This window comes from Lagopus muta, chromosome 2 (assembly GCF_023343835.1).
Source record: "Lagopus muta isolate bLagMut1 chromosome 2, bLagMut1 primary, whole genome shotgun sequence".
In the NCBI taxonomy this organism is placed as follows: domain Eukaryota; kingdom Metazoa; phylum Chordata; class Aves; order Galliformes; family Phasianidae; genus Lagopus; species Lagopus muta.
The window spans coordinates 28,897,154-28,924,704 of record NC_064434.1 but is presented as its reverse complement, the minus strand read 5'-3'; the positions used below and the strand labels follow the sequence as shown (position 1 = coordinate 28,924,704).

The following is a 27,551-nucleotide window of genomic DNA, read 5'->3' as shown; positions in this document are numbered from 1 at the left end:
TATAATCACAGTGTATTTTCACTGCAATATTTGATCAGCATTGCAGTGTGACACAGTCTGAGTCACGAAAAAGGAAAAAATGCAGAAATATATAATGTGTGTTTTCTTACATGTTTGTGATTATTTTTGTTAATGAGCAGAGGTACGCATGAATACCCAACGCCTTCCAGTTTTCAAAATAACATTTTCTTACAAAAAATAGTCTCTTGGAATAAAGATCCTTTATCACCAAACTGACTTTTCCAAATTTATTTTCTGGAATATATTCCCATTTGTTATTTATGCTTTTGCCAGGTCAAACACAAGGTAGATACACAAGGAAACATAAGAAACACATATAGCTTTAATTAAAACCTAAAGTGACCAAAGTATTTGAATGTATCGGTAGATCCACAGACTGCAGCATGATCTTCCAAATGATGCACCCTTTTTACTTTCTGTTTGGTTTATTAGGGGTTTTATTTTTCCCTTACTCCTTTATGTCACTCAATGACACTGTGGCATTAAGTACAGTGGAGAAAAAGAGTACATAGTGACTACTCATTGTAGTATGAAAAAGAAGAAAATGTAATATACAGTTCCAGTGAACTGAACAGACTTTTTTCTCTGCTCTATGTTCTGTTACTGTGAGCAGCAGGTGTTAAAAAAGTATGATTAAGATCACAATTTTCCCTGTTTCTTTCCTCTTGCTGAGATGATGCTGTGTGCATTCTGCACAGCTCACCAGCATACCACAGCACTCGCAGTCCTAAGTGGACACTGCAGGTAGGCATCCTTTCATGCCCATATCAAATATACAATGAGTGCATAGGGGATAAAGAAGATGTTCATGCCATATTTGAATTTACCTCTATAATGTACTTTATAGGGAATTAAATACTACCTATGAACAATACATGCATACCATGTACTTCTACATAAAAAGAGAAAAAAAAACAAACAACCCTAGCTATTTAAAAGTTTTATGCAGGGCATATAAAGATAATGTATAACTATAGCCAATACCTCATTTACTTGGAACTATGATTTGAGTAAATAAGGATACCTCTGTGCTGCTCCAGGTTTAGCACTTAGGTGGTCTACACTGTCCTGTTTTGGAATGCAAGACTCCAGCGTCCTTGTTCTTCACAAAATTTGGAAACATGGATGTAAATTTGGACAGAATGAGCAAAAACAGAGAGATGGTCACATGCAGTGAAGGTGAAGACATGCAATCACATATATAAACCAGATGCATTAAGGCACAATCTGCTGTCTAAGTCTTATTTCTCACTTCCCCTTCTGTTGATTTAGTCTATACACTTTAAAAGAATGTTAAAATTTTGAGATATAAGAAACTAAGATGCAAAAAGGATGAAAGCCACAATTTTAAATTTTAAACAAAGTCTTCATGCCCTACACAACAAACAGCAGCACTGTAGCTTAACAGTTGCTGTTATCCTTCCTAAAAAAAAAAAATGACAGTATGGTTCATTAAACTAATGTGTAAACCTATATACAACATCTTTCCCTTACATTGAGAAATTTTCCAGTTTTCCTGAAAATGCAAGCAAATTTCATACAGTTTAATATTTTATTGCCAGCAGTTCTGCTATGGTAATCATTAACAATAACAGTTCAATAGTAAAGGCAGAAAAACTTAGCAATTTAAAATAAAATTCAAATCACATACAGGATTTTTTTTTATTTCTATACTGGTTTCATTTCTGTTGAAGTCTTTTAAGAACATCAGAATTTGTTTATAGCTTTCAGCTTGGCATAGATATTATTAGCATCTTGGTTTATTGTTAGCTTGCAATGGAATATATCACACAGACTAATTTCTTTTTCTCAGTAAGATATATCAACATAAGATCTTTTTCAAGTATCTGTCTTAGCTCTCAGAAAGTAAACAACAAAATTTGCGGTATATTAATAATCTAAATACAAATTAAATCTGCATCCATACTTTCAGTGTAGTGAGCAAATGCTAAAATTTCTGTTAAGGTTCTAAATGCAACAAATTTCATACCAAACCAGTAAGTCATTACATACACAAACAAACACAATATATATTATAAATACAGACAAGTTATTCACAGTTCATGTGCAAGACACGTGCTTCAAGTTGCTTATTGCTATTAAGCATAACATAATCCACAGAGGTAAATGAAAGAATATTGCTATCAAAACTAAAAACTAGTACTCCCAAAGTGGCAAAAAAAAAACATTTCTATTTTTAAAAAAGGCCTTAAGACATCAAGAATGTCACATTCAATACTTCCTGATTTTTCCTGAGTTTTCTGAAATGCTGAATCTACACATGTGAACAGGGAAGTCACTACTCTGAAGGCTTGGCAGCTCCTCACTCATTCCTAACACTTCACTTCATGTCTTTCTAAACTGTCCCCCCCGATTCATGTTGCACAGCATTGCTGAAAGAACAGGCAAGAATCATTCCAGTCAAATTAGCCTTCCCTTGGCAGTATGTAGCACTCCTCAAGTTCCCATGGCTGTGCTAGAAGCACCACTGTGCTCAGCAGGTGCTTCAAGATGGCACTTAGACAAGAAGTTTACACATGCATGGCCACTAAAAGCAATTTCTCATGAACTGAAAGTATCCAATAAATATTTTTAAAATGTTTATTTTACCGAGTCTTGGTTACATGCTTAATTTATACCAAGACATCCAAAAATATAACAGTGTAAGTAAAACGCTCACCTAGTGTTCAGTTTCCATTCTTCTTGTTTCTAGCACTACTTATGCTTTCACAGTTTCACATTTCACCAATTACCAGAAAGTCTTTCACTTTACAGAGAATTTCTAATTCTAATTTCTAATGTATTAAAAAAAAACAAAACAACAAAATCTCTCAAAAATAAAGCTGCCAAATTCAACCCAAAAAGTTATTCTTTAAAAAAATCAAGAAAAATGCAAAATTAACCAAACATTTGTTAATTCTTAACACTGAAGTATAGTGTAACACATCTTCATCTTTTCAAGGTTTACCAAGGAGTAATTTTTTCCAATATGGAAAGTGATTTTCAGAATAACAGTAACCTTGCCAAGACATTTACCAAAATGCATATTATGAACAATTATCAATAAATATTATGCTGCAAACATTGAATTGGAATGATCAAAATCACGTGTAAGTCTTTCGTTTAAGAAATATACTCAGGAATAGATCTTGATTGCATTTTATATGCAAATTGGGCAATCTATAAGAATTCTGGAATGTTCTCAAATGAAGTGTAAGATGACATCTGTCGAAGTCAATTAATCTGTGAAAATATGATCTGAAAGTGGTGATAAGTAATTGTTAGTTATCCCTGTTCATCCATCAGACACTCAACACCCATAGTATCAACTGTCAATTTAATAAAAACACACCTTAAAATAAAAAAGTCAGAACTGAATACTCCTGGCCAACTGACAAATAAAGGTGAGAAAATAATCAAAATGAATGTAAATTCAAAGAACAGAAGATTTCTACAAAGATAAAGCATTCCATGCTAATATTCTACACACTGGATGGGCACTGACTACACTAAGAAATGAGACTGCAGTTTCTCTAATACAAAATATTGCCCCCCAAAGACTCTGTATATGCGAGATGTTTATTAGAAGGTATTAGATAATTTCAATCTTTGATACATTCAGAAAAATTTTGCTGAGATCAGAAGGCTTTAATTCTGCATTAAGAATGGAGGCATCCAAATGAGAACCCATTTTCACTGAAATGTATTTTAATTCTAATCACTAGAATGACAACAAGATTTTAACATCAATTCTGATCCACAGCTTAAAAAATGTGAAGAAAAATTTACTTTTTAAATGTCTAAAATATACAAAGTACATTTGCAAAGGGTTAATAACTGTCCCACCAAAGGGCTCAGAATCAATGTTGTTAAAACACTGAGAAATGCTGTATCTGAATGGCCAATTTTGAAATAACGTTTCACAACTTAAGTTTTATAATTTATAATGCTGTCTTAGTCTATTTAAAGGAGAAATGTTATCCAAACACAGTTACAGGTCTCACACTCTTCCAGTTTGCATTAGCTGAATACACCCAGTATCAAGCAAACAAGAGAAATTAGAGTACAAATGTAACAAATGGAAGCATTCTTGAATAGAAAGCAACCACCACACTCAAAGTAACTGAAAAAGTTACAGTTTTAAGAGCAGATTTTTTAAGAGTGTACGCAAGTATGGATTATTTACATGTGTATTCTCTCATTTACTGTAACACAAAAAGTTTGAATTTAAATGTCAGTAGAAATTATGTCTGCTTCTGATATAGATGAATCAGGAAAAAAAAATTAAAAAAACAAAAACAAACAAAAATCCCACTGCCAAAGCAATGAAACACCCAAACTGACATGAGTAGAAAGTGCATGGTCAGATAAACATACAGTGCTTCTATTAACTATAATTCACATTCTGTGTAAAAATGTATTTAAAGCACTGGTGGCTTTAACAAAACCTACCTTATTAGGAAAACCTTTTCCATGATGAACATCCTAATTTAGGACAGAGTTTAAGAGCACTGCCAATTTCTACATACATCAATCAGCAAGAGATACCAAGATTTCCAACATATCATGGCTTTTTTTTTTTTTTAATTAGAAACAGTTTGTTTGAATAGAAAAAAAAAACAAAAACAACACAAACGACAGTAAAATTAAACACCTAAACAAAAACAGGCTCTACAACAGGTATTTATCATATTATAAAGCACCATAGTCAAAACACCACCGCCATTTACAGAAGCAGGTAAAACAGACTGAAGAACATTGGCAGACAATGTTTTGTTTTAATGGACGTCTGATTATATGGCTTGGAACTGTTCAGGCAAACAGAAAATCTGTAAGGCGTTAATTCTAGGTGCTTTATAACAGTTCGATAAAATGCAGGGATGATATCTAAAGCTCTATTTTATTTTGGGCTTCTGGAGTTTAAAGGTATGTCTCTACAAACATGCATACTTTCAAATTTCAGAATACTCCTCTAAGAGTGCAAGATGCAGTAAGCCACCTTTCAGCTGGGAGGAATTGCCTAGTACCTGTCATCCTCCGGAGATGCATGCTGGATATGAATCCTGGGACTAGTAGGTCGTCTCCTCTCTAGGGAGGGGGACCATCTACCCCTGTTTGCCCGTTCAACAAAATAGGAAAAAAACAGGACATTTAGTCTGTGATAAAATTAAATATATGGGACTTGGGACTGGAAAAATACCCCACAAAGTAATGGAAAAGCGAGCATCACAATATTTTTACTAATTTCCAGGTATATTATTATGGCTGCTCACTGCAGAATTATTTCAGATGAAACTAAGGATATGTTTCCAAAAAATCAGAACTTCATCATATTAACTTAAATCTTTCACACAGCATACCATACATTATTAGTCTCCAAAACTAGACTATTTAAAAGCCTGCCTTTCCCACAGAAAGTTGTAATTCAAAAACAGAAGTTTTCAAAAGAGCATATGATATTATTTTCTATTGTCTATTGGTTACCATATTGTTAAACTAATCCTTCCTTTTAATCCAAAGGACTCTTTGCAGTGAAAAATGCATCCTTGGTAAATATATAGAAGCATGAAGTATAAGAAAAATCTGAAGACATAAAGTGACCCTTCTCTGGAAGACAGTGAAAGAGTCATCTTCTGCTCCATTCATCTGCCTATAGAGATCTCTTGCTTTAACTGCAATGGATGTACACATGCTTACTAATAAAAAGCTCAGTACATTTTAAGAGTTAGGCTTTTGAGTAAACTATCACAAAACTGGTATGACCATGATTGTCACAAGCATTTGTTTCTTCAGATTCTGTTCACTTTTTTGTAGCAGCAGCAGAGACTCTTCATGTGTCAAGGACTCTCTCAGCAGAGCAGTGATAAATAAACCAGAGCTCTTGTTCCTGTGATAGTGTGGCAGAATTTCTTACTCCCTAATAAAGTTCTGTTGCAGAATCAGAAAAGTTAAAAGATGAAAATAACAGCTTTATACAGGTACATTTCTTATTCAGTAACTTCAGTACCAGAGCAAATACTAATTTACAGTTAATTTAATAAATCTAACAATACTGTACTATGTAATCTAGTGTCTTATTGTGACTTTTTTGTTAACAATTTCATTTAGTTTACAATAACACACAGTATACTGTAGACTGACGTTGCTTTTGTTTTTGGTGATGTTATGGGGTTCTAAGAGTGTACATGTGACAATTTAGAAAATCCAAATTGACTGATTAATTTACAAAAGCAGCAAAGCGTTTAACTAAATGCTGCACAGTTGTGTAATAGTCACTTTCTGAGGCATCCTTCCAGTCCGTGTAATAAGGAAAAGGGTTTGATTTATGCAACATGCAAATAACAAAGGTTTCAAGGAGATTAGCATCACTTGAACATCTGCTGGAATTCTCAAGAGGAAACAGGTTGTTAGCAGTTACTTTCTTTTTCTCTCCAAAGCAGGAGCCAAAGAAAATGTTAATGCATCAGTGCACTCAAAGCCCTTAATATGCTGATATCCACTCTAAGTATCAAATAGCGTTTGATAGAATTAAGTAGGGCATGCAGTATGATCTTTGAGAACATGCTCTGAGTTTTAATGACCATGAGCCACAGTAAAAAGCAGAGAAACATGCAGTAATCTATTCCTTTACACGTTTGAAAATAATCAAAACCACAATGCATTACATACTTAATGCAAGCAGTTATTTTGCTCTACATATTTTTAAATATAGTGACGTTCAACATTGCTGTTAAATGCATGCATGCAATATGAACACCAAGTGCTTCAGATTTACTAAAATAAAAAATAGAAAATTTACAATGAAATCAGATCAGACGTCTTAAACAGAACAAATGATGCTCCAACTTTTCTGTTATCTACTTACGAGTTTAGCTTTGTATCTTGTCTGAGTGGTAGTGACCAGCTGACATTAAAAACACTGGGGATCTTTGAAACATTTCAATTCCTACTTCACCTCAGATCAAGCCCAAGCAGAGCTGCACTGTGTGCTACAGATAGGCAGACTCTATTCTACATGAACTCTTTACTTTGCTGTATTACTCACTTTTACTTGCTCAGAATTCCACTACCTAATCCTCTGAGGAGCAAAGCATACAAGTGTTACCAATCTGTACAACTAATTTTGTGCTACCTGCTGTTACACACAATAATTTCTTGGAACATGAGAAATTTACACAATCAATAAGCCATACTCGATATTAATAAGTAACTGTCACTGGCTACAGTCTTAAATATCACCAGATCATCTGGGGAAGAGGCTGTAATGATGAGAAACCACAGGCAAATTGATTCGGGACATGTAAATCCCATGCCTATGTGCTTTCATGATTTGAGGCTGGTGATAGCACACAAGTATCTCTGTTTTAGGACATGATACAAAGAAGCAGAAATTTTGAGACATGGTGATGACAATGAAAACTCTTACAGTAGCAGCAAAAACTGATTTTATGGGTTTGGAAGGTATTATTACTAAATTATAAAACTAATATAAGTCTTATTGATATCTACAAACCTTGACAAGATAATTATTTTGACCAAAAAACCTAGAAATTTTTTCCTGTTTTTTTCCTGAAGAAGATATAATGCCACATTTATTTTTATATTTTGAGGATAGAAAGACTATATTTTAAAATCTACAAATCCATACTGTGAATTAAAATAAAAAAGTACCATAAGCACAACTAGAAGTGCCTTCAACATAGTTCCTACATAAGATATAAAAAAAAAGTTGTGCTTTAGAGATTGGATTTCACAAAACCCTTGTGTTTCTCCTTGCTAGAAGCAGAATCAACTATACCTGACAGTGAGTTGCCCCATCTCTTATCAGAAAGTATCCAGTAACAAAGCTTATAAAAGCTTTTACATATTGACTATTGGAGTGTTTTATTATACTTGCTTACAAAAATATTCTTTCCTAATGTTGTGAACCGTTCTAACATTTCCTGGTGTTGTGAACCTGTAAGATAGATAAGCCTACCATACTGTAATTTTAGTGCCTTACTCTTGTCTTGCTCAGCACAGACAAAAATGTTTTCTATGTTCCTTGAACTTAATTATTTGTTCTTCAAACTAAGGACTCTTCTATCATTACATGCAACTGATGAGTAACCTCATGCTGAAGTGTAAGTGGATATGTTCAACAGTGGAGTATGAAATTTCCTGAAATCAGTTTACCTCAAAACTATAAGATTAAATTGGTAAGATTAAATTTTTAGATACTAAATACAGCACGTTCCTGCCAAAATTGGGCTGAATTAGGAAACAGTAAGTATATCTATATATAAATTTTAAAAAAAGTTCTTGATGACAACGCTCTGACAAAGCCACACACCTTGTTATTCACAACAAAACCGCCATGGAAATATTCAATTTGAATTTCATTTAATTAATTAAAAAAAAAGAAAAATCTACACCCCCATAAAGAATGCCATGCCAAAAGAAAGTTTTTAGTCAGCCTCAGGATTTATGAAGCAAACACATAAAATTCTTGACAGTTTTTTTGGATCTGGAACTAGAGGCAAACTGGCAAAAACTTCTGGCAGTAGAGGCCATTACAAGAAATCAAATTCCTCTCTTTGTGAGCAGCACATGTGAAAAGCTGCAGATTCTACTCAATGTCTCATGGAGAGATGTTGCTGGAGATGAATCTAAGGACACAACAGATCTAATTAATGTCAGTAACAGATACAGTTTTGAGGACAGTATTTTAACCAGATATTCTACCATTGCCAGCTACTGTTCATTAAAAATTCCAGCTTGATGGCTGGCATCCTGAAATAAAACTACAAAATGTAGACTACCTATATCCATACATTATTGCATTAAATAGCTACTTGCACATTAGTAAAGCTGTATGTAACTACACTCATAGTAATATAATGCAACAATACATTTTCTAAAATGTCTAGAGTGGTATCCTGTGTTTTAGTGTGGATGGCCTTATTTCTTTTTATTTTATTTTTTTGATGACTAGGCATACACTGTTATGCTATTTAGTGCTTTATCTTAAAAAAAGAGTGAACTAATGTAGATCAACTTGAAATATTCCAGTAGGGCATGAGTCAGTTTTGTGCAACAAGAGCACAGCTTGAGAACAGTAAAATTGCAATAAAAGAGCAGTAGGAGGCTGGGGAGGAGGGAAAGGAAAATTCCCCCCATGCATGAAAAAACAAGAGACATCTTTTCTCAAAGAAAAACATCATCTTACTGCCTTTCTTCACAGTCACTCTCCCAAAATAATACATTGATACAACAGTTTTCCTAACTATATTGTAAATTCACTGAGAAAGCAACTTGATACTAACTGCCATATTAGTTTGCATTGAACTGATGTAATTATGTCATAGTAGATGAGAGTTTACTATAGCCTTAAGTGAAGCTAAAGCCTCATTCTAAAATGGTGTGAGTATCAACCAAAACCAGAAGGTGCTCAAAAGTTCCATTGTGGAATAATCCCATCTGTCAAACACATCACTTATATTTAGTTCATCTAGGATTTTGAACCAAGATATTCCATTATTAAAGGTTCAGAAAACATCCAAAAAATACCTACACAATTTAAGTGACAAAACAGTCTTTTCATGTAAATTGCAAACTTGACTTCTTAAACCTTCAGTGAGCCTAAAAATTATCGTCACAGAGCAAAAAACAAACAAACAAACAAAAAAAAAACTGCAGTGATTTGCCTTGTAATTGCAAAAGCAGATGCAACAGATCAGATTAAAGAAGCAATGAGGTTTGGCTGGGTGTCCTATAGAAAATATGTGGCTTCAAAAACTACAGTTCTGGATTAAAATGTGAGAGTTTTGTTGTATAATTTATAAATTATGTCACTGTCTCATTAGCGGTCCACAAAGCAGGCAAGAAATACATGTAATACTTTTTAGCAAATGATGATGATTAACAATCAAGTGATACTTGCTCAACACTGTAATGTCAAAATGCTCAACACTGTAATGCTATTATCAGCATACTGAGGACTTTTGCAAACAATGACATCAGCTTGAACTGAAACAAGGAAAGAAGCCAGAAGCAATTATAAACTCCAAGACACAATTTACATGACATACATGAATATAGGAGCAAAAATGTCTACGAATATCAAAACAGACATGAATGTACAGGAATGTAGAGTACTCATATAAAGAAAAACGAAACGTAGAAAGACCACCAGCACAGATGACAAGAAATTTATAAGTTTTTATTTTATACCTTTCTCGTTCTGGTGAATGCAAACTAGTATCTGGTCTCAAGCAGTTGGTACTAGCACTCCTAGCCCTGTCAAGGGAGGGCTGTAGTTCACTAGTGCCAGTGCATTGCATCCAATGGTAGAAGAGAAAGAAAAAGAAAACAAAGAAAGGAATACAATGTTAGATATTAACTCATAAAATAATGCTCTCTTTACAGAAAATGTAAAATCACAATGATTTAATTAAGGAAAACATAAAAGAGCTGGCTGGATGACAGAGCCAAGTTTTGTTTAGAAAATAAAATCAAATAAAAGACTGCTAAAATATTCTTGCTAAGACTGTTGAAATGTTTAAAACTGAGGGAGACAGAATATCCACTGGCAAAAGAGTGGAATGAGAAATATCAAACAATAAATCTAAATCCTTATTATTAGCAGTAAGTCTTAAGCCAACATAAAAGGATGTGATACACTATATATGACGTGAAATTACTTTACAATGAAGCTCATTAATTCTGTAAATCCATCTTGGATACAAAAGGAGAAGGTATTAATCCTTAGTGTCTTACCTAACCAGTAGATCATCTCCAAATTTCGGAATTCGTGAATTAAGGCAATCACGAAGGAGAGAAATATCCTGTCTAACCACTGATTTGGTCTTAGCACATGCAGGAAGAGTTGAGCTTTGTAAATTAAAATTATTTAAACAAAATAAAAATAAATTTGACATGTAAGCAAAATCACGCACAAACAAAAGAATGCAACAAAGACAAAGCGTGCAACATACAATGTTAACAGTGAAGAAAATTGTGCATAATATAAAGTGCTTGTCTTTCATCTGTAGGGGTAATTTAGAGTGTATGAAGTTATTTTAAGAAGTCCCTTAACTCATGTTTATCAAAAGCATATGAAACGCTGTTGTTCTTTTTTTTTTAAAAATACATATATATATGGGAAGACTATTTCATCTCTAAAAAGTCATTAACTACTACTAAAGGGGACTCTAAATACTTCTTACCTGTATAGGTTCCAATGAATACCATTTTCTAGTAAAGGCATCTTGGGTGGTAATGTTTTATAATGACTAACAGAACTTCTTGAAAGTGAAAAAAGAGAAGAGAACAAAACAAAAACATGCCAGAAACAAAAAGACAAGTAATAGTAAAGCAAAATTGACCAGAACTGAAAATAAACACATAATATTCTACTATATGTAATATCTGCATGAGGAGATTTCTGAATGTATATTCTTCTCAATTCACCTGCTGTGATAGCTACCCGGTGGACAATTTTTTTTAATTTACTCTCTTGTTAGTACAGCCCATGAATTCATGACAATACTAGTATAGCTCAGACACTGTTCTTGTAATGAAAGTAATCTAAATTCCTACTACTGAGATTTTTAATTAAAATATACAAGCTCTTGTAAAGGATTAGGCTGCTATTTATTTGTCTTAGTAATGCTGTATTTAGACCTACAGAGACTTTAACTGAGACATGCTTCCAAAGCTAAGCATAAAATGCTTGTTAAAACAGAGATATGTAGTACCACAAAGACAGTTATAGACATACTTGCATCTGGCATCTCTGAATGTTTTTTGGGTGGTATATCAGCTTCAAAACCTAATTAAATATTCTTTATAATCATACCCTAATTAAGGGATGTTTAGATATTGTGTTGAGGGACATGGTTTAGCAAGAATTATAGGTGATAGGCAGACAGCTGGACTCGATGACCTTGTAGGTCTTTTCCAGGGCGATTCTATAACAAGGAAATTATAACTAGGAAAAACACAAGGAACGGCTGCACTCTCTGAATTCAGTGTTCTTCTAACCTAACTATGTAGATGCCCATGCACAATTTTTAGCTGGTTAGCTACCCGCCTGCCTAGTGGATTTGTAACACAATTGAAAATCCACAGCTGCTGGGCAAAGAGTGACAAAAGCTCGTCATATAATAATTACTCTGTGCGTTGAGAATTTAAATTCTGTCACTGCAAAATTATAATGAAAATTATAATCTTTATTACCTGATTATTGAAAAAAAAAAAAAAAAAAAAAAGCACAGAGCTGGGGATATATAAGGGGTAAAGCAATGGAGAATAGAGTAGAAAGAAAAATGCCATAGAAAAGAGGTAGTGAAATCTAGATATTGCATGACAATAATCTGACACAAAATAACAGGGAGTTCAATAAGTGATTAAGGTAAAATCTAAAATGTTGAGTCAGAAGCTTTTTGGCTGAAATATGACAATGAAATTATTCTTTTTTTTTTTTTTAAAGGTAGATTTGCTCGATTAAGATAGTAAGATAGTTAGTTATATTTAGCTCTGGCAACAGTTGAGAAAGAGAGTTTCAAACCCTGGGATAACACATTTTTTAAGATTGAAAATGAGCATAAACTGAAAGGTTTAAGCCTGGATCAAATTATTAGCACAATTCAAAAGGAAAAATATAGAAGCATTACTAATTCCCTAAAATCTAGGGTTGTGAGGAGGATGCCTTTAAATCATGACCTCCTTCATCCCTCTGCTTTCTCCTCAAATGTCCAAAGTCAGCATGAGATTAGGTGTCACAAGGAGTAAAGATTGTTGGCCAGTGCTTGGCTATAATACAGACATAGAAATGGAAATAAACAAAAACACAAAAACAACTGAAAAAAAATGTCTGAAACCATAACAAAACTGCCATGCATTGGTGGTCAGGACTACTGTGACTAGACAGATAATCTAGCCCCCCCCCCCAAAAAAAAACAACTGCATAATCAGGAATTCTTTAGCTGCTTTAACCCTTACTAGTGATACACATATATCAGTATATACAAACATAGATATACGCATCTTCAGCTGATTTAAAACAAACAAAGAATAACTGACACCTGAATCACAATGTACTGTGAAGGTCTGTACTTACTGTATGCCGGGCACACAAAGCACACACAACTAACCAGAGGTGTACCAGATTCCTGTATTTACCTGATGGTATGTAGGCACTCAGCACTTCTTCCTCGTTTTGCTCTGGGCAGCATAAGAAGCTCACTGCACAGACAGGATGGGTGGTGAGTGAAACAGATATAATTATGAAGCATTAGATGACATGGGTTATGCCAATGAAACGCAAATGAAAACATTAAAAAAAAAATAACAAAGAAACTTCCACCAAAATACATAGACTGCTAATGTTCAAACCCAGACTGCACTTCTCAAAGTATGTGAGCCAAAAAAAATGCCTGCAATAACTACATTTTCAACAAAACCCTTTCACCTAGTATCATGAGGTTTCTCCCATTAAAATTCAGTACTGATTCAGAGCTCCTCATGACAAAAGCTGTCTCCATAAATCATTTACATTTCTCTAATAACCTCCTTTCTTATACATCAAAGAACTACAAAGAAATATTTTAGAAAAAAGACAGGTGATTGTTTTTCTCTAAGCCACAAAAAAATACAAGAAAAAAGGAGGGAGAGTTTGTTACTTCACTGCAATCCAATTTATGGGAAGAGTAAATCCTTTTTGTCCTTCTGGGAAAAAGAAAAATATGCATTAAAGGGGAATATGTTTGTTCAAATAGAAGTTCTGACTGATAGCTGTTTTCAGTATTATTCAATGTTATCCTAACAAAACAAAAAAATAGCTGATCAGTTATCAGATTCTTTGTTTCTTATTGTTTCCAATTCAGAAAATCAGCCAACTAATCTATTACTCATTTGATGCAACTGAACACGTGCTAGCATCAGAAAGATGGTAAAAATAAGACATATTTATGCCTATGGTAAGTATGATTATGATATGAAACATCCCTTGACTTAATCTTGTAGTTTTATGCACTTCAATATGATCAAGAAGACGAAGTACCAACATCCCACAAACTATTGTAAATATGAAAGTAAAGCTAAACTTCATGGAAACATGCTATTTTAAAATAAGCAGGGAATCGTATGAAGTACTGTGGTGACAGAAAGAGAAAAGATTACAAAAGCAATGAAGTAGCAGTTGTTCAATGTGCTTTCTGCTTCATACCACTATAAAATGATTAATTTAATTGATGCAGCACAGGTAATATTACTCTACTGTTCTGAAATCAGAAAACTAAAATAATGGCTTCTGAGTAACAAGTGAGAGTTAAGTTTGTATCTGGAATCACCAGCCTGAATTAGATGCAACAAAAGCTATTAAAGGTAAACTGAATTGTTTTTTCTTTTAAAGAACAAATTCCATTCCAAGTGTTAGAGCACTAACAGCATTTATATGCAAATTTCCAAATTACAAATACATGTATATTAGGAAAAGAATACCATTTTCTGCAGTAACTTAAGATATTTGAGATTTTCTTTCAAGAAATGAGGAAATTAGCATAAAAACACTACAACCATGAAAATGCTATGCACTGCTTAATTTTCAGAGACAGGAATCCTTCTGAGAAACAGGATAAAATCTGAAAAAGAGTAGTTGTGAAAGGTAATTTGATAATATTTATTCTACTTTTGCTAAGCCAGAGGATATCTCCTGAAATGCATCCATGGCAAACCGTAATATTTCACTGAGAAAAGGAATATAAACACCAAATCCACCATGAAAACCTTAAATTAAAACAAAACAAAACAAAAACAAGGCAAAAAAACCTGTAACAGATTATTTACAATGTAAGATGATATTGGAAGTTCTACACTAAAGCTGCTTTGGAGAAATTTGTATTAAAGATTATTATTTTAGAATAAGAACTTCCTAATGGGAATACTTAAGAACTCAGATTAGCAGACATTATTTAGGAATAAAACAAAAAGTGAAATAGGGTACTTGAGAATCAGATGATGATGCTAAATTGAGAGGGAAGTATATTCCTTTGTTGGATTTCCAAATATAAAATTTTCCTAAACAGTTTTATATACACACATACATATACATGTATTTATATACACATGTACACATATGTGTGCGTACATAAATATATATACATATATACATACATATATATATATATATATATATATATATATATATATATATATATATAAAAGAATACATTAAAAAAAAAAGGTAAAGTGAACCGATCAGTTCTGCTGGGAGTGTATCATACCAAACACTTTTCTAAGAGCGTATCATAGATATGTCTACAAAGCTTCCTTAGAAATATTCAATATTAACTTAGGATCACTAAGATCACTGAGAAAATGATCAAAAGTAATGAGCAACTGCAATTTCTGCCATGCAATTATCAGAAAAATGTTCACTTTTCCGATCAAGTTTATGTTTGGTATCTACAAGAATATACTTAGATGATGGGTTCGGTAAATGAAGAACATAATACTTGCTCTAATGTTAATACTAAGACATTGTACTTGTACCAATACTGAATATTTACTTTTTTATACCCTGAGATGTGAAAGATTCTATCAACAATGAGGTTGTTGGCAACAACATAAAAATCACAAGTTGAGTCTGATCCACTCTGTGATTCTACTCTTATTCATGGGAAGTCAGTGAAGCCTCCAAGAGTTAAAAAGTTTCAACAACTGAAGGTATCTGGGGAAAAGCAAATGGAAAAAAAAAGAGAGAAAAGCACACAGGATGGTTCCTTGAGGAAAGTAAGTTCAGGGAACCTTTGATTAAATCCTGCTAATCCTATAAGTCACGTACATCCTTCATGTCTGATCTTTTAAATTTCTGAAAAGTATCTTCTGAACTCTGCAAACTGAAGACTATTTCCTATTCATCCGAAAAAATCCAGCAGTACTTTGCTGCTGTGCCCTTTCTGATGGCTCATCTTTGAAAAAGCACCAGTGCATCTCACAGACATAATTCATGTATGTATTGTCATTTATACTATGTTTTGAGGCAATAACATAAATCTGTATGAAGCCAACTCTACTTACTTCTTTCTAATGATTAAAGCTACTTTTAATTGTCTCTTCCAAATCTGTCGAACAAGAAAGCTATCCAATAAATATTTTCAGTAATACTTTGAATATATTCCTACCTATAACAAATAACATGAAACATCTGCAACAAGTGGAATTCTTGAACTAGCTTAACTGTAAGTGCAACGTTGCTATAGTTAAAAAGCATTTCAACTCATCTCTAAAAGGAAATCTGATACAAAAATCCAACTTAGGCAATTCTGTATAAACTTCTTGCCTATAAAGTAGGACACTGAAATGTTAAGCAGTTTCAAGTAAATGATTAATTCCCATACATACATCATGACAAAAAAAAAACAAAAAAAAACAGGGAAGATCATTCTAATTTTCTTCCATTTTTTGAAGATATTCCTAAATAACTGAAAACAATGCCTACTAGTAGAGAACATATTCTCTGAGCATCTTCATATATTCCAAGGAGTGTCAAGCATCAATGATTGGAGATATTTCTTAATTACAAGCACTGTAATTATCCTTCCTATATTTGTATACTATACCAAGTTCACCAAAATGTGATATAAAATTCTGTGAGACTGAAAAGGTAAAAATCCAAAACATATTCACATAGGAAAGCAAACTGTAGCATTCAACTCCCACATGGTAGGAAGTCATCCTAGTATTTTTCTCACTACCAAAACAGACAAATATGTTTCTCTGGTCTCTGCTACAAGTTTTATTAGGAAATATATGTAGATTTATGGCTTTAAGCAAATTCTCAGGGCACGTGTGCATGAAACAAACAGCATGGTAGTCTAGGACAAACAGCTAAGAACCATTAGTCCAGACATCTTCTATCACTGTCAACCCAGTGCAGACTTTCACCAGAAAAAAGGCAAAGATAATTTAATTGTGACTACTTTTTGCAGTGAGGATGATTACCTGACCCTTTCCAATTACTAACAGGCTGTAGTTTTCTGCTAAACATTTGAAAAGTGGGCGAACCGACAAACACATTTCTAATCTTATTTCCAAGTTCAGACTGACAGTATACCTTTCTTGATCAGACAAATACTGACTATCCATGTCTCTGGATCTGTAATCAGCTGGACTTCTGGAGGCCTCATGGTGTCTAGTTGGAGAACGTGATCTTCTCATTTGATGAATTTCATCTAAACTCCTGAAAGGCACATATATGTATGATAATCTTGTTTTTCTCACAAATGATATAGTTTAGTGGACAATTAAAAATTCCTGAAAGGCAGACATACGTGTGATAATCTTGTTTTCCTCATAAACAATACAGCTTAATAGACAATTAAACGGTACAGGTTGATTGAGCAAATGATAAATACAACTGGTAATTTAAGCTAGTTGTTACTTCAAAATAAATTATATTCATAGTATACAAATTGTATACTGCACTATTTATTATCGTACAAAAATGCTTAAATGACTTCATATAAGATTCAGTCACTGCCTGAATAGCATTTCCAAATCTGAGATGAATCACATGGAAAATATTAGTAAGAGGTAACTCTTAGAAAGATATGATTAATCTCGTGGCTGCGCTTGAATGATTATTGAAAGAATACATCAAGTCCAAATAACTATTAAACTGAAATACAATTCTGTTTCTACAAAATGCTGAACAAAAGAAAAGTAAACAGATACCAGTGAGAGATTGTACAAACTTGAAACCGACCAGTTTCACTCACTTGTGATGCCTACCTCTGTGATGGCACATTTGGTAAACGTGAACGGGTCCTGCCCTGATCGTCGCCACGGTGAGGAGATACAGATCGTGAACGATGATGTGTTGTTCTTTGCTGTTCTGGCACAGTTAGTGTTGTAGATCTACTTTCTCTAGTGCTAGATCTATAACCTACTGGTAAGAGGGCAACAGAAGGAAATTAGAGAATAACAGTGTGGATTTTGAATTAATTCAGATGGTTAGTCCTTTAAGGAACACACAACTAAATGCTTACACAACTGTCAGGTGGTCATTCAGCTCTCTTATATCCTGACATATCATGCAGCCAGGACAAAATATTAGGACTACCCTTTAATTTCTATATGTGCAGAGACAGAAAAACTGAGATTACTTTCAGTATACACTGGAAGGTGTGAGGGAGAGAATTGAGTCCATTTTCTATCTTGGGAAAGAGTACACATAGTAATTCGTATTTCAAAAATTGTCATTCAGTAGCAAATATTTGAAACAAATCTAAGTAATGTAGGTTTACCTCATCTAACAAATGGAGAAGCCATGCCTGTGTATTACAGCAGACTCACACAGGATTGCTCAAAAATAAAGCCTCTTTCTGACTTTTTTTCAGTTAAATATAAAAATGCTGTCCCACTCAACTTGGTCAAAGCCACCTACTTTCAAAAATAACAAGCATTTATACCATATTCTATAAAACTTTGAGCACCATATCCACTGCAGACCATGTTTTCCAAATACTATGAATGAGATGCAATATTTTTCATAATCTCTTCTTGCATAGAACTTTAAAAATGTACTATCATTCTGCCACTTGTTTAACTGCTGATATTCCAGTTCTTTTTTTCTAAATAATATACTGATCGTTCACATTTTGAACCTCACACTAAAAATCCTGTACCAAATGAAGATCAGCATGATGTGCTGCTTCCAAAAGGTGCTTGCTACCTTTCCAGAATATCCTACGTGGATTTGTTCAGAGTTGCCCTCATCTAGACATTTAGATGAGAAAAAAAAATCTCCCTGAATTATAGGAAAGGTCATCGCTTTAGTCATCCCTAACTGAACATCACAAACCAACAAAAAATCCCTTTGCTGTTTCTATTGCATTTGTTTAGCACCAAATACCTGTACTGTGCTTTTTACATTTAGCTAAAAAAGCAGCCTGTATCACAAATCTTCTCTCCATACAGGAAAAGATCATCATCTAAATACTACATCTTCAACTGGATAAATGAAACAGGTTGCTTTGCACTTTTTGTGCTTTTTTCTCTAGTGTTTCAAGGTTTTTGGCTTAGGTTGTTTTTCTTATTATTTTGCATAATTTGAATAATTCATGTAGTTCTTTTCTAATATTATACCAGATTGTTACAAGCCTCTTAAAAGTATGGCCTGTATATGAAGTCAGTATCAGACTTGGTGACGTGACACTTAACGACATGCTCAGCTACAACTCTGAACTTTGATTACAAGAATCAAGGTAAGACTCGCGTTATTTCTCTCAAATTACTCATCAGATTACCAATGTAATTCTAACGGACGTTTAACATCTGAATACATTATCTCAGCATTAGACCTGAAGCAAAGCATTTTGTTAAAAGTGATAATAATCTTTTACCATAAAACAGATTCACTTTAATAAACAAAATTCAAAAATTCAGAAGAGGGGCCCACTAAACTGTGTATTTTGTCATCCAAGAACCTCTAAGGCCCTTTTCTCTGATTATAAAGCTCATAACTTCACAACCCCCAGAAATGCGTCCATCTGTTATACACGATTGAGCACTACAAATATAAGACAGAGAAGGTGAGTGGGAAGGAGACATGATTCAAAAAAGATGATTAGACAGTTTTACTATGGAATTTCTTGTTAATGTCAGCTCAAAACATACGCAGAAAAACCTCTGCAAGTCTATTATTACTTTCTCCAATTATTGTCTTACACTTCATGGTTGGTGCAAGAACATGGGAAATAATCTCTTTTTTTCCATCTCTTGAAGCAGGGAGATGTGGGAAAGTCAATCAATTAGGGGAATAGAAAACAATATGACTTTTGATAGATCTTAGAGGGTAGGGACAAAGGAAAAGATTCACAATAAAAACACAAAGTGGCTCAGAAGCAAACGCTAGTGTTGCATTTGCATGTTTGCACTGTTCTCAGATAGCACCAAGTTAGGCATATGAAATAAAATGAACAAACGTGGCATCAAATTTTAAATGTGATAACATATTAGTTAGGGGAGGATGGCTGTTATCTTTTGAAAGCCAAAGAAAGATAAAAAAAACCCAAAAACTTCGTGAATGCAAATTAGTGGCAACACGCACAACAAATGCTTGCCACTTAATCACAATGGGTTAGTGAGTACTGACTACAAAAGGGGCCTGATCCCAGAAAGTATCTACTCCAAGGTTCATAAACTTTTTTACAAAGAAAGACTCCAAAGTCATGTTGGTTTTGATGCACTGTGATGCTGGAGTATCTTATCTGCTGAAAATGTTTTTCAGAGCCAAGTAATAAAACTAGAAAGAAATATCAGGATACCCTCAACATAAGTACAAGGACTGGGTGAAAACTTCAAAGCAAGACAGTGACTCACTCGGGATTTCAGTGGAGATTCCCTCATTTTCTGTAATAAGATTGACACAGAAAATGTCTAGTATTTTTGTCAGAGGAAGACAAATGATTACACACAACAAAAACTGATGTGTTCCCTTTCCCAGTCTAATTAAACTTGAACTTTACGCATCAGAATATATTTTCTGGAAAAATAACATGTTTCATGTAAAATCATGTACTCTCTAACACACAAAAAAACTAGGTTATATTTATTAAACATTAAAATCAAAGAAATCCAAGTCTGCTTTCTAACCTTTTTAACTATTCTGAAATGCGCTTCAAGTTTTCAACAATAAATTTCAATTTAAAATGTGCTTCCAGAGTATTTCTGGTCCACCTAAGAAACCAATACCTAAGATTATCCTGTGCACTTAAACATCTGGCATATGAAGATGCTATTACCCTGCATATTCTTCATAGCTGAGCTACCTGGAGACAATATTTAAAACCTGTGCATTGGGTGAACACAAAGCTTATAGCACAGACAGAGCAACAGTAAATAATATTTCTCCTATGTTTTACTTTTTGTTCAGTTGGTTAAACTGCATCCATAGTTCCACAGTGAGCATGACAGGGACAGCAACAGTAACATCTCCTCGTATCTTCAAAAACAAAGGTTCTGGGCTCTCCAGAGTGAGCAGAGAACTTTTTCTTTTGCATGGGAGCAGCAATACAGCTTATGGCAGTTCATGGAGAAGAAGTTTCTCAGGTGGTCATGGGAAACTGTCAGGTGTGACATGAAATGGAAACTGCATGGATGATGAAAATGTTTTGATTTCTAAAGCACTAACTTTATTTTTTTGAAAAAGGCAATACAGGCAATGCAAGGTGTTATGCTGATGTCACCCTGCTGCTTCAGGAATGTTAAGTGCAACACAACCATTTATACAGATAATTTTAGATAGAAGAATAAATTCTTCTGGAGTGTTACTCAAAAGCATTACAGCTCATTAATATGCTCTTGTATACTGCCAACTCAATATGAGCCACTAATGCCTCAGATTATATTTTATTTTGTTTTTATAAATCCTTTACTGACTCTTTTTATATACTCAGTAATGGTGTGGTCACATTTGGAATATTGAGCTCCATCACAGAAGAAAGACAAAGAGTTAAAGCACTCTGAGTCCAGAGCAGGACCACAAAGCTAATTAAAAGCCTGGAGCATCGTACATCTGAGGAGAGGCTGAGAGCATTAAAATAATATTCATGTAAACAGACATAGGCATACCACAAAAATTTGTCAAAAATAAACTGTGTTAAGCAGAGCTTCAACTGAAGTTACTTTAAAGCTGTGAGTATAAACACCTTTTATAAACAGTTCCATGAACAGATTCTAAAAAAAATCCGGTGGTATACGGCATTGCAATATACTGCAATTTTCTGCAGTGATCTCTTGAGGAAGTCTGCTCCCATGTATGCTTCAAAGCCGCGCTCGAGCACTCGCTGTCCTAAGAACTTTCTGTAAGAACTGCAGTTATTCAGGGGTTGACCCAGAGAATAGAGTCCAATGTACTCAGTTGAACGTTCTTGAAAGTTTCTGGCTAGATGGAAACGGTTTCAAATGAATGCCCTAAGGAATGGGCAGCATAAAAACATTCCTGCTCTAAGTATGTATATTGAGAGGTAAGAAAGCATACATTGGTATGCCACATTTTTGAAACCTATGATTTATTTTTAGCTTAAAGGTTCTCAGCTTCTGTAAATAACAAGATTAATCACTTCATTAAACCAAACACAATTATAAGACATAATGGAACAAATTTCCTGCTTAGTTGCTCATATGCAATTGTATGAAAGTAAGGGAAGTACCCTAACACATAAAAAGAAGCAAAATTTGTATCCATATGTGGTAATAAAATGTACAATGTATTTTTAATCAATATATAATGAATAAACTGTCAGATTATTTTAAACTCTGATCAGGGAGATAGAGGACTTTCTAAAACCTGCCATGATTTAATTCAGTAATTGTCATCTGGGACATCGAAGGAAAAAACGATTTAGTACTGCCAATGAAACGGCGAATCTTAGGATAGCTTGGGACAATTCTGAAACCTATCATCTGACTTATAACAACAGTCAAATAGAAATAGAAAAATATGGCATCCAAAGTACAAAAGGATGATAAATTGAAGTCTAACCATGGTACAAGCTAAATTTATGAACATTTAGGGTAATGGTAGTTCATGAAGACTCAAGGAAACTATAGAAGGTACAGCCATGCTACATGCATCATAATCTACAGCATGCATTCTCAATAAAGTCTATGGAAGACTCTTTTACATCTATGTATCAAGCAAAAAGCAAAATAAAACATGCTTGCAATAAACACTGAAACCCTAATTACTGTTGTAAAGCAATTTTTAAAATTAAATTAGTATTTTTAATAATGCTTGGAACATTACGTGGTAAACAATTTGAACCATCACGTGGTTCATATGTGAAGAATGGTATGCAAAAGAAATACCAATCAACGAATTATAGAATCTTTTAATCCACCATATTTGAGAAGGACAAGAACCATGGAATGATCAGAAAAACTTGTTCTTCCCACTATGCATTCTCTAAAACCAGTATCTTCAATATTCTGAAATGTTATAATGAAAATAAATAAACAAGCAAGCAAGAAAAAAGAAAGCAGGACCATGCTGTTCACCCACGCACCTGGAGGAACAACTCCAATACCATCATCAACATCATAATCTGAGATGTCACTATCACTGATTGGCCGAGATCCTGCACAACAGTAAGGTAAACAAATACCTGAACATCTGGCCATGTTATAAAGCGTAAAAATAGGTTTATTTGTAGTACTAATACTGAAAAGATGATTTTAAGTCTAAACAGTACAAGTGGAGAATTAAACTGCATCACTGATTTGGTGATGTCTCATCAAACAGCTGAGTCAATCCAACAGGTTCACAGATGCTGCAGCCTCCTCTGCCTTTCTTCCCTCAGTACTCTTCTACGAGGTTAGTTTAGCTCACTAAGCAAGGAAAAAGATTTCTTTATTTCTCAAATAAAGAAAAAAAAAAGGTACTTTTGTGCTATTTCAGTGAGTAGAGCAAGCTGAATCAGCTGAACAGGAAAGCAGAGGTGGCAGCATATGGTAAGAAAGGAGAAGAGGAAGCAGCACTGACAGCCTTTTAAAAAGTTCAAATATCTCCTGAAAACTAACCTTTAGTTTGCTATCTCTATACATATTCTCAGGCAGTAATTAAAGTAGTATCACATTTCTACAATTCACTCCTGAATATGCCCAATTTCTTAATCGTTAGCTGGAATTAATGACTTTTATGTCAAAAAGAAATAATAATAATAATTAAATAAATAGCTTGAAAGCTTATTAAAAATAACGTCCTACATCCTTCCCACGTTAAAATAAATCTTTTACTAAGTTAAATGAAGAGAGAGGCTACAACAGTCAAATATTTCAATACATTCATTATTTTTAGTGTGAATCATACAAACCTTGAATCAGAATCTTCAGAACAACTGTACCTCCCAAAGCAGTTTCTCTTTGCTGCTTACATTCCTTCTTTCATCTGATTATATGGTATAGTATATAAAAGTACATTGGAAGCTGAAACTAAACTTAAATGAAGTGTTTTTACACCTCACAAGACTTCAAAGCCTTTTTTAAATAAAAGGCTTTTAATTATTACAAAAGTATCCAACAAACGTGGACTTTTTCCTTTTGAAAGGAGATTCATGAAAACAAATATTTGATCAATTTTACTTTGCTAGTGCAAATCAATTGATTCAAATAGGTTTCATTTACTTGAAAGTTATGCATCACAGGTGAAATGTTGGCACGTGCAAAGGCATCTCTTTTTGCTGTTCGTTTGTATAACACTAACAGACCATGAAATAGCATTTTTGACTTGTATTGAAAACTAAATATCGGTACAACAGACCCAGGATTTCAAATTTAAAAATTAAAAAAAAAAAAGATGAATGGATTGGACCTACTCTGTAATTTTTTGCTAGAGCTTTCTCCACCATGAACATGTCTTCTGGGCATGAAAGGTGATGGCTGAGGCAGAGGTAGTGAAGATTCATCATGTGTCTGTAGCTTATACCAATGTGGTTCATCATCTAAAAGCGCTGTCTCCAGCTCTATTAGAATCTAGGAGGAAAATTATCACATTTTAATTTAAATTTTAATATGTAATTTTAACATGTATTCAAAAATAAATATCAAACTCAGGATAAATGTGATTGTGTGCGTCACCTCTCCAAGAAATTCACTCTCTTCTTCTTGGACTCTTGGCTGATCCCATACTGTTATTTCAAGCATTCGTTCTCTAAAATCTCTACGATGGACATGCGAGTAGAGAAAAGTTTGGTTCCATTTTGGCTCTAGACTTTTCTTTACTGTTTTGGTCCTCCTTTTACTTTTATCACTGTAACATAAATATTTGTTGTAAATTGTTTGTAAATCACAAGAAGCCATAAACTCATCAGCACTTATTGGTTTCATTTTTCCTGATCTGATAATGCCTTAAAAGAGAAAAGTATTTGCTGTACAGCGGACTGCATTCATCCAAATGTCCGGAGAGTTAATTTTATACTGAATTAAATACCTCTATTGCAATTTTTTTCTCATAATTAGTCTAAATAGGAAAAAAATACATATAAAAGAATATTGCAATTCAAAAACATTCGCTTAAAAATTGATTCAATAAATTACAAAATAATTTTCTCAATTGAAGTACTACCTCCTGTCTGGAAGAAAATACATTTTTACATAGGGATTCCTTGGCCGTCCATCTACTCTTGGTGGCAAATCTGTTGCTTGTAGAACATTCACTATTAACTGATGTCCCACCTTGTCATACCACAGTTTCACCTACATGAAACAAGTTACCAGAAAAAAAACATTGAAAAAAAAAAAAAAAAAAAAAAGTAATTTTTATATTGCATCACATTAATCACAATTTAGAAGTAACATTTGTTTTCCCAAGAGACAATGAGATGCATATAATTGCAAATCTATTAATAAAATATGTTGGTGTATACCAAAGACTTACATATTCACCTAGCTGAATAAAATGGTATTACTCAATTATACTTACATGACTTACTGTAATCACTGGTACCTGTAAGTTCATTCAAGCCAGCATCATCTTAGTTTTGCACTTCTGAATCTACATTTAAATAGGAAGCTAAACTGCAGCTAAACTTCAGGCATGTTCAAAATCTACCTCCTCTCATCTGTCACATTATAAAGGTCTAAGGGAAAGTATAAAATACAGCTAAATTCTTTCCTCGTAGGATCGTAACAGAATTTTTGAGTCTGCTGTGTACTTAGAAATTAATATAATCAATATAAAAAGATAAGAATATATAATAACAAAGTCTAAGAATTCACTGTGTGTTTAATAAGTACAGTTTCAATTAACATTACAGAGAATTCCAGGAGCTGATGTTTATCTAAATTCAATTGCATTTTTCTACTGTATAAGTTAACATAGCTCTTTACTTGCTCCTGTAAAGAACGTAGGGTGGTATGGTGCTTGTTATTTGCAAGTGCAAAAGAGTACAGCATGAAAACATTAGAAGGCACGTTTGTGGGCTCCTCAATGTAAATTTCTGCATGTTCTCATTTATTAAGACAACAACTCTTTACTTCTGCTGTGATTACAGTGAATGTATACTTAAACATTTGAAAGATGTTAGACTTCACTAGCAACAGTCACTTCCTTTGACTTCCCAATAGACCTTGGGAAGGCAGAGGGCTGAAGGACCAACATCTGATAAACATTCATTATTAACTTAGGAAAAATAAAATCTGCTCACAGAAAGCTGCCCTGGTAGGACTTGTGGTGCATCCCGTAGGGCTCCAGGGCTGGTTGGAGAAATAACAGAAATAGAAGGTCTTTCCATCTTCTGAGATTCAAAAGAACTTGAACCTAAAAATATGCAAGAAACACATGAACTCTCCATCTGAAATTATGAAGCAAATTTGGATAATTTATGAATTGTTTTTCTTTGAACATAATAAAGCTTGTCTTTATGCATAGTATTAATGTCTTAGCATACAGAATTTTTTTAAGCTGATGCAAATGAGGTGGTGAAAATAGTCTAGATACTTTTAACCCAGATTAAACCTGACATTTTTTCTTTTACTCTAAATAACATATTACAAAGTGTTCCTTATCTATCATTGACATACCATGCCTTGAATAAAATATCCTCATTGTACAGAGTGCATAGCTGAAAACTTTAATGAGTAAATGATTTTTTTCTTTTTCTTTTTCTTTTTTAATAGTAGCTTCTGAAATGTGATTTTAACTCCTGAGAATTCAGAGGCAGGAAGATATGCAAGACAGGCATCTGGCACAGAGGACACTCCTGTCTATGCAGGAGATCAGTAGTTCTCTATCAATGAAGCAGAGCTCACACAAGCAAGGACAAGCTCATGAAAGGCAAGGAGCAGCATAGCAAGTTCAGTGGCCCTGCTGGACCCAATGAAGTTTGTCATTGCTTCTCACGCAAGGCTCAGATGAGAAAGGGCTGGAAGCCATGGCTCTCATGCAACCCAGCTGACACTTCAAATGACAGCTAAGGAAACTGTTCTTTTCAAGTGTCATATACAAAAATTTCACCATAGGGTTGCATTCTCCATAAGTTAAAGAGAAGCAGAAACTCTGGACTTAGGCTGGATGGTACAGGAGGTGAAGTCCTGATGCCATTTGTTTGTACTTTTGGCAGCCTCTTCTACCTATCTCCTCTGTTATGCTAGAAAAAGTAAATGACTTCTTCAGGCATGTCTTATACACCCATACAGTATTAACAGTACAAGTAACAAAAGAGCATAGTAAAATCCTGCTAACATTTGAAATGTATATAGTTTTTAATGAAATCTATATCGTTTAGAATTTAACACACAAGATTCAGATAACAACGATTTTTTTTCACATAAAAATCTCAAGACAACGCAGTCTCCCACTGCATGGTAGGCATTCCAAAAATTCATACTGAGTACAAGATCAAGCTCAGTCAAAGGAACAAAGAGAGTGTACTCACTGGACTCTAATGGGGGATGAGAACTCTCAGGAATCCGAGGAATATCACTAAAAAACATGAATAAATAACACAAAATAAACACAAAATAATTAGGAATGAGGAAGAGTA

The 27,551-nt window shown here is 33.8% G+C and overlaps 1 protein-coding gene across 44 annotated transcripts in view; it reads right to left on the bottom strand.

The window, feature by feature from the left end:
- The window catches only part of RIMS1 (regulating synaptic membrane exocytosis 1), a 292,326-nt gene that overhangs the window by 95,391 nt on the left and 169,384 nt on the right, over positions 1-27,551 (bottom strand). For 12 of the 44 annotated variants that reach the window (XM_048938224.1, XM_048938235.1, XM_048938239.1 and 9 more), the window contains 13 exons: positions 27,444-27,490; positions 26,214-26,326; positions 25,133-25,263; positions 24,646-24,817; positions 24,384-24,540; positions 23,076-23,147; positions 17,797-17,953; positions 17,120-17,245; positions 13,186-13,248; positions 10,780-10,893; positions 10,234-10,323; positions 5,049-5,132; positions 1,046-1,123 (listed from right to left, as the gene is read on the bottom strand). In XM_048938224.1, the coding sequence (XP_048794181.1) occupies positions 1,046-1,123; positions 5,049-5,132; positions 10,234-10,323; positions 10,780-10,893; positions 13,186-13,248; positions 17,120-17,245; positions 17,797-17,953; positions 23,076-23,147; positions 24,384-24,540; positions 24,646-24,817; positions 25,133-25,263; positions 26,214-26,326; positions 27,444-27,490 (1,404 nt within the window). Of the gene's footprint in view, positions 1-1,045; positions 1,124-5,048; positions 5,133-10,233; positions 10,324-10,779; positions 10,894-11,228; positions 11,512-13,185; positions 13,249-17,119; positions 17,246-17,796; positions 17,954-23,075; positions 23,148-24,383; positions 24,541-24,645; positions 24,818-25,132; positions 25,264-26,213; positions 26,327-27,443; positions 27,491-27,551 lie in introns of those variants that run through there. The other 32 variants (XM_048938207.1, XM_048938208.1, XM_048938226.1 and 29 more) reach the window with 14 other exon arrangements.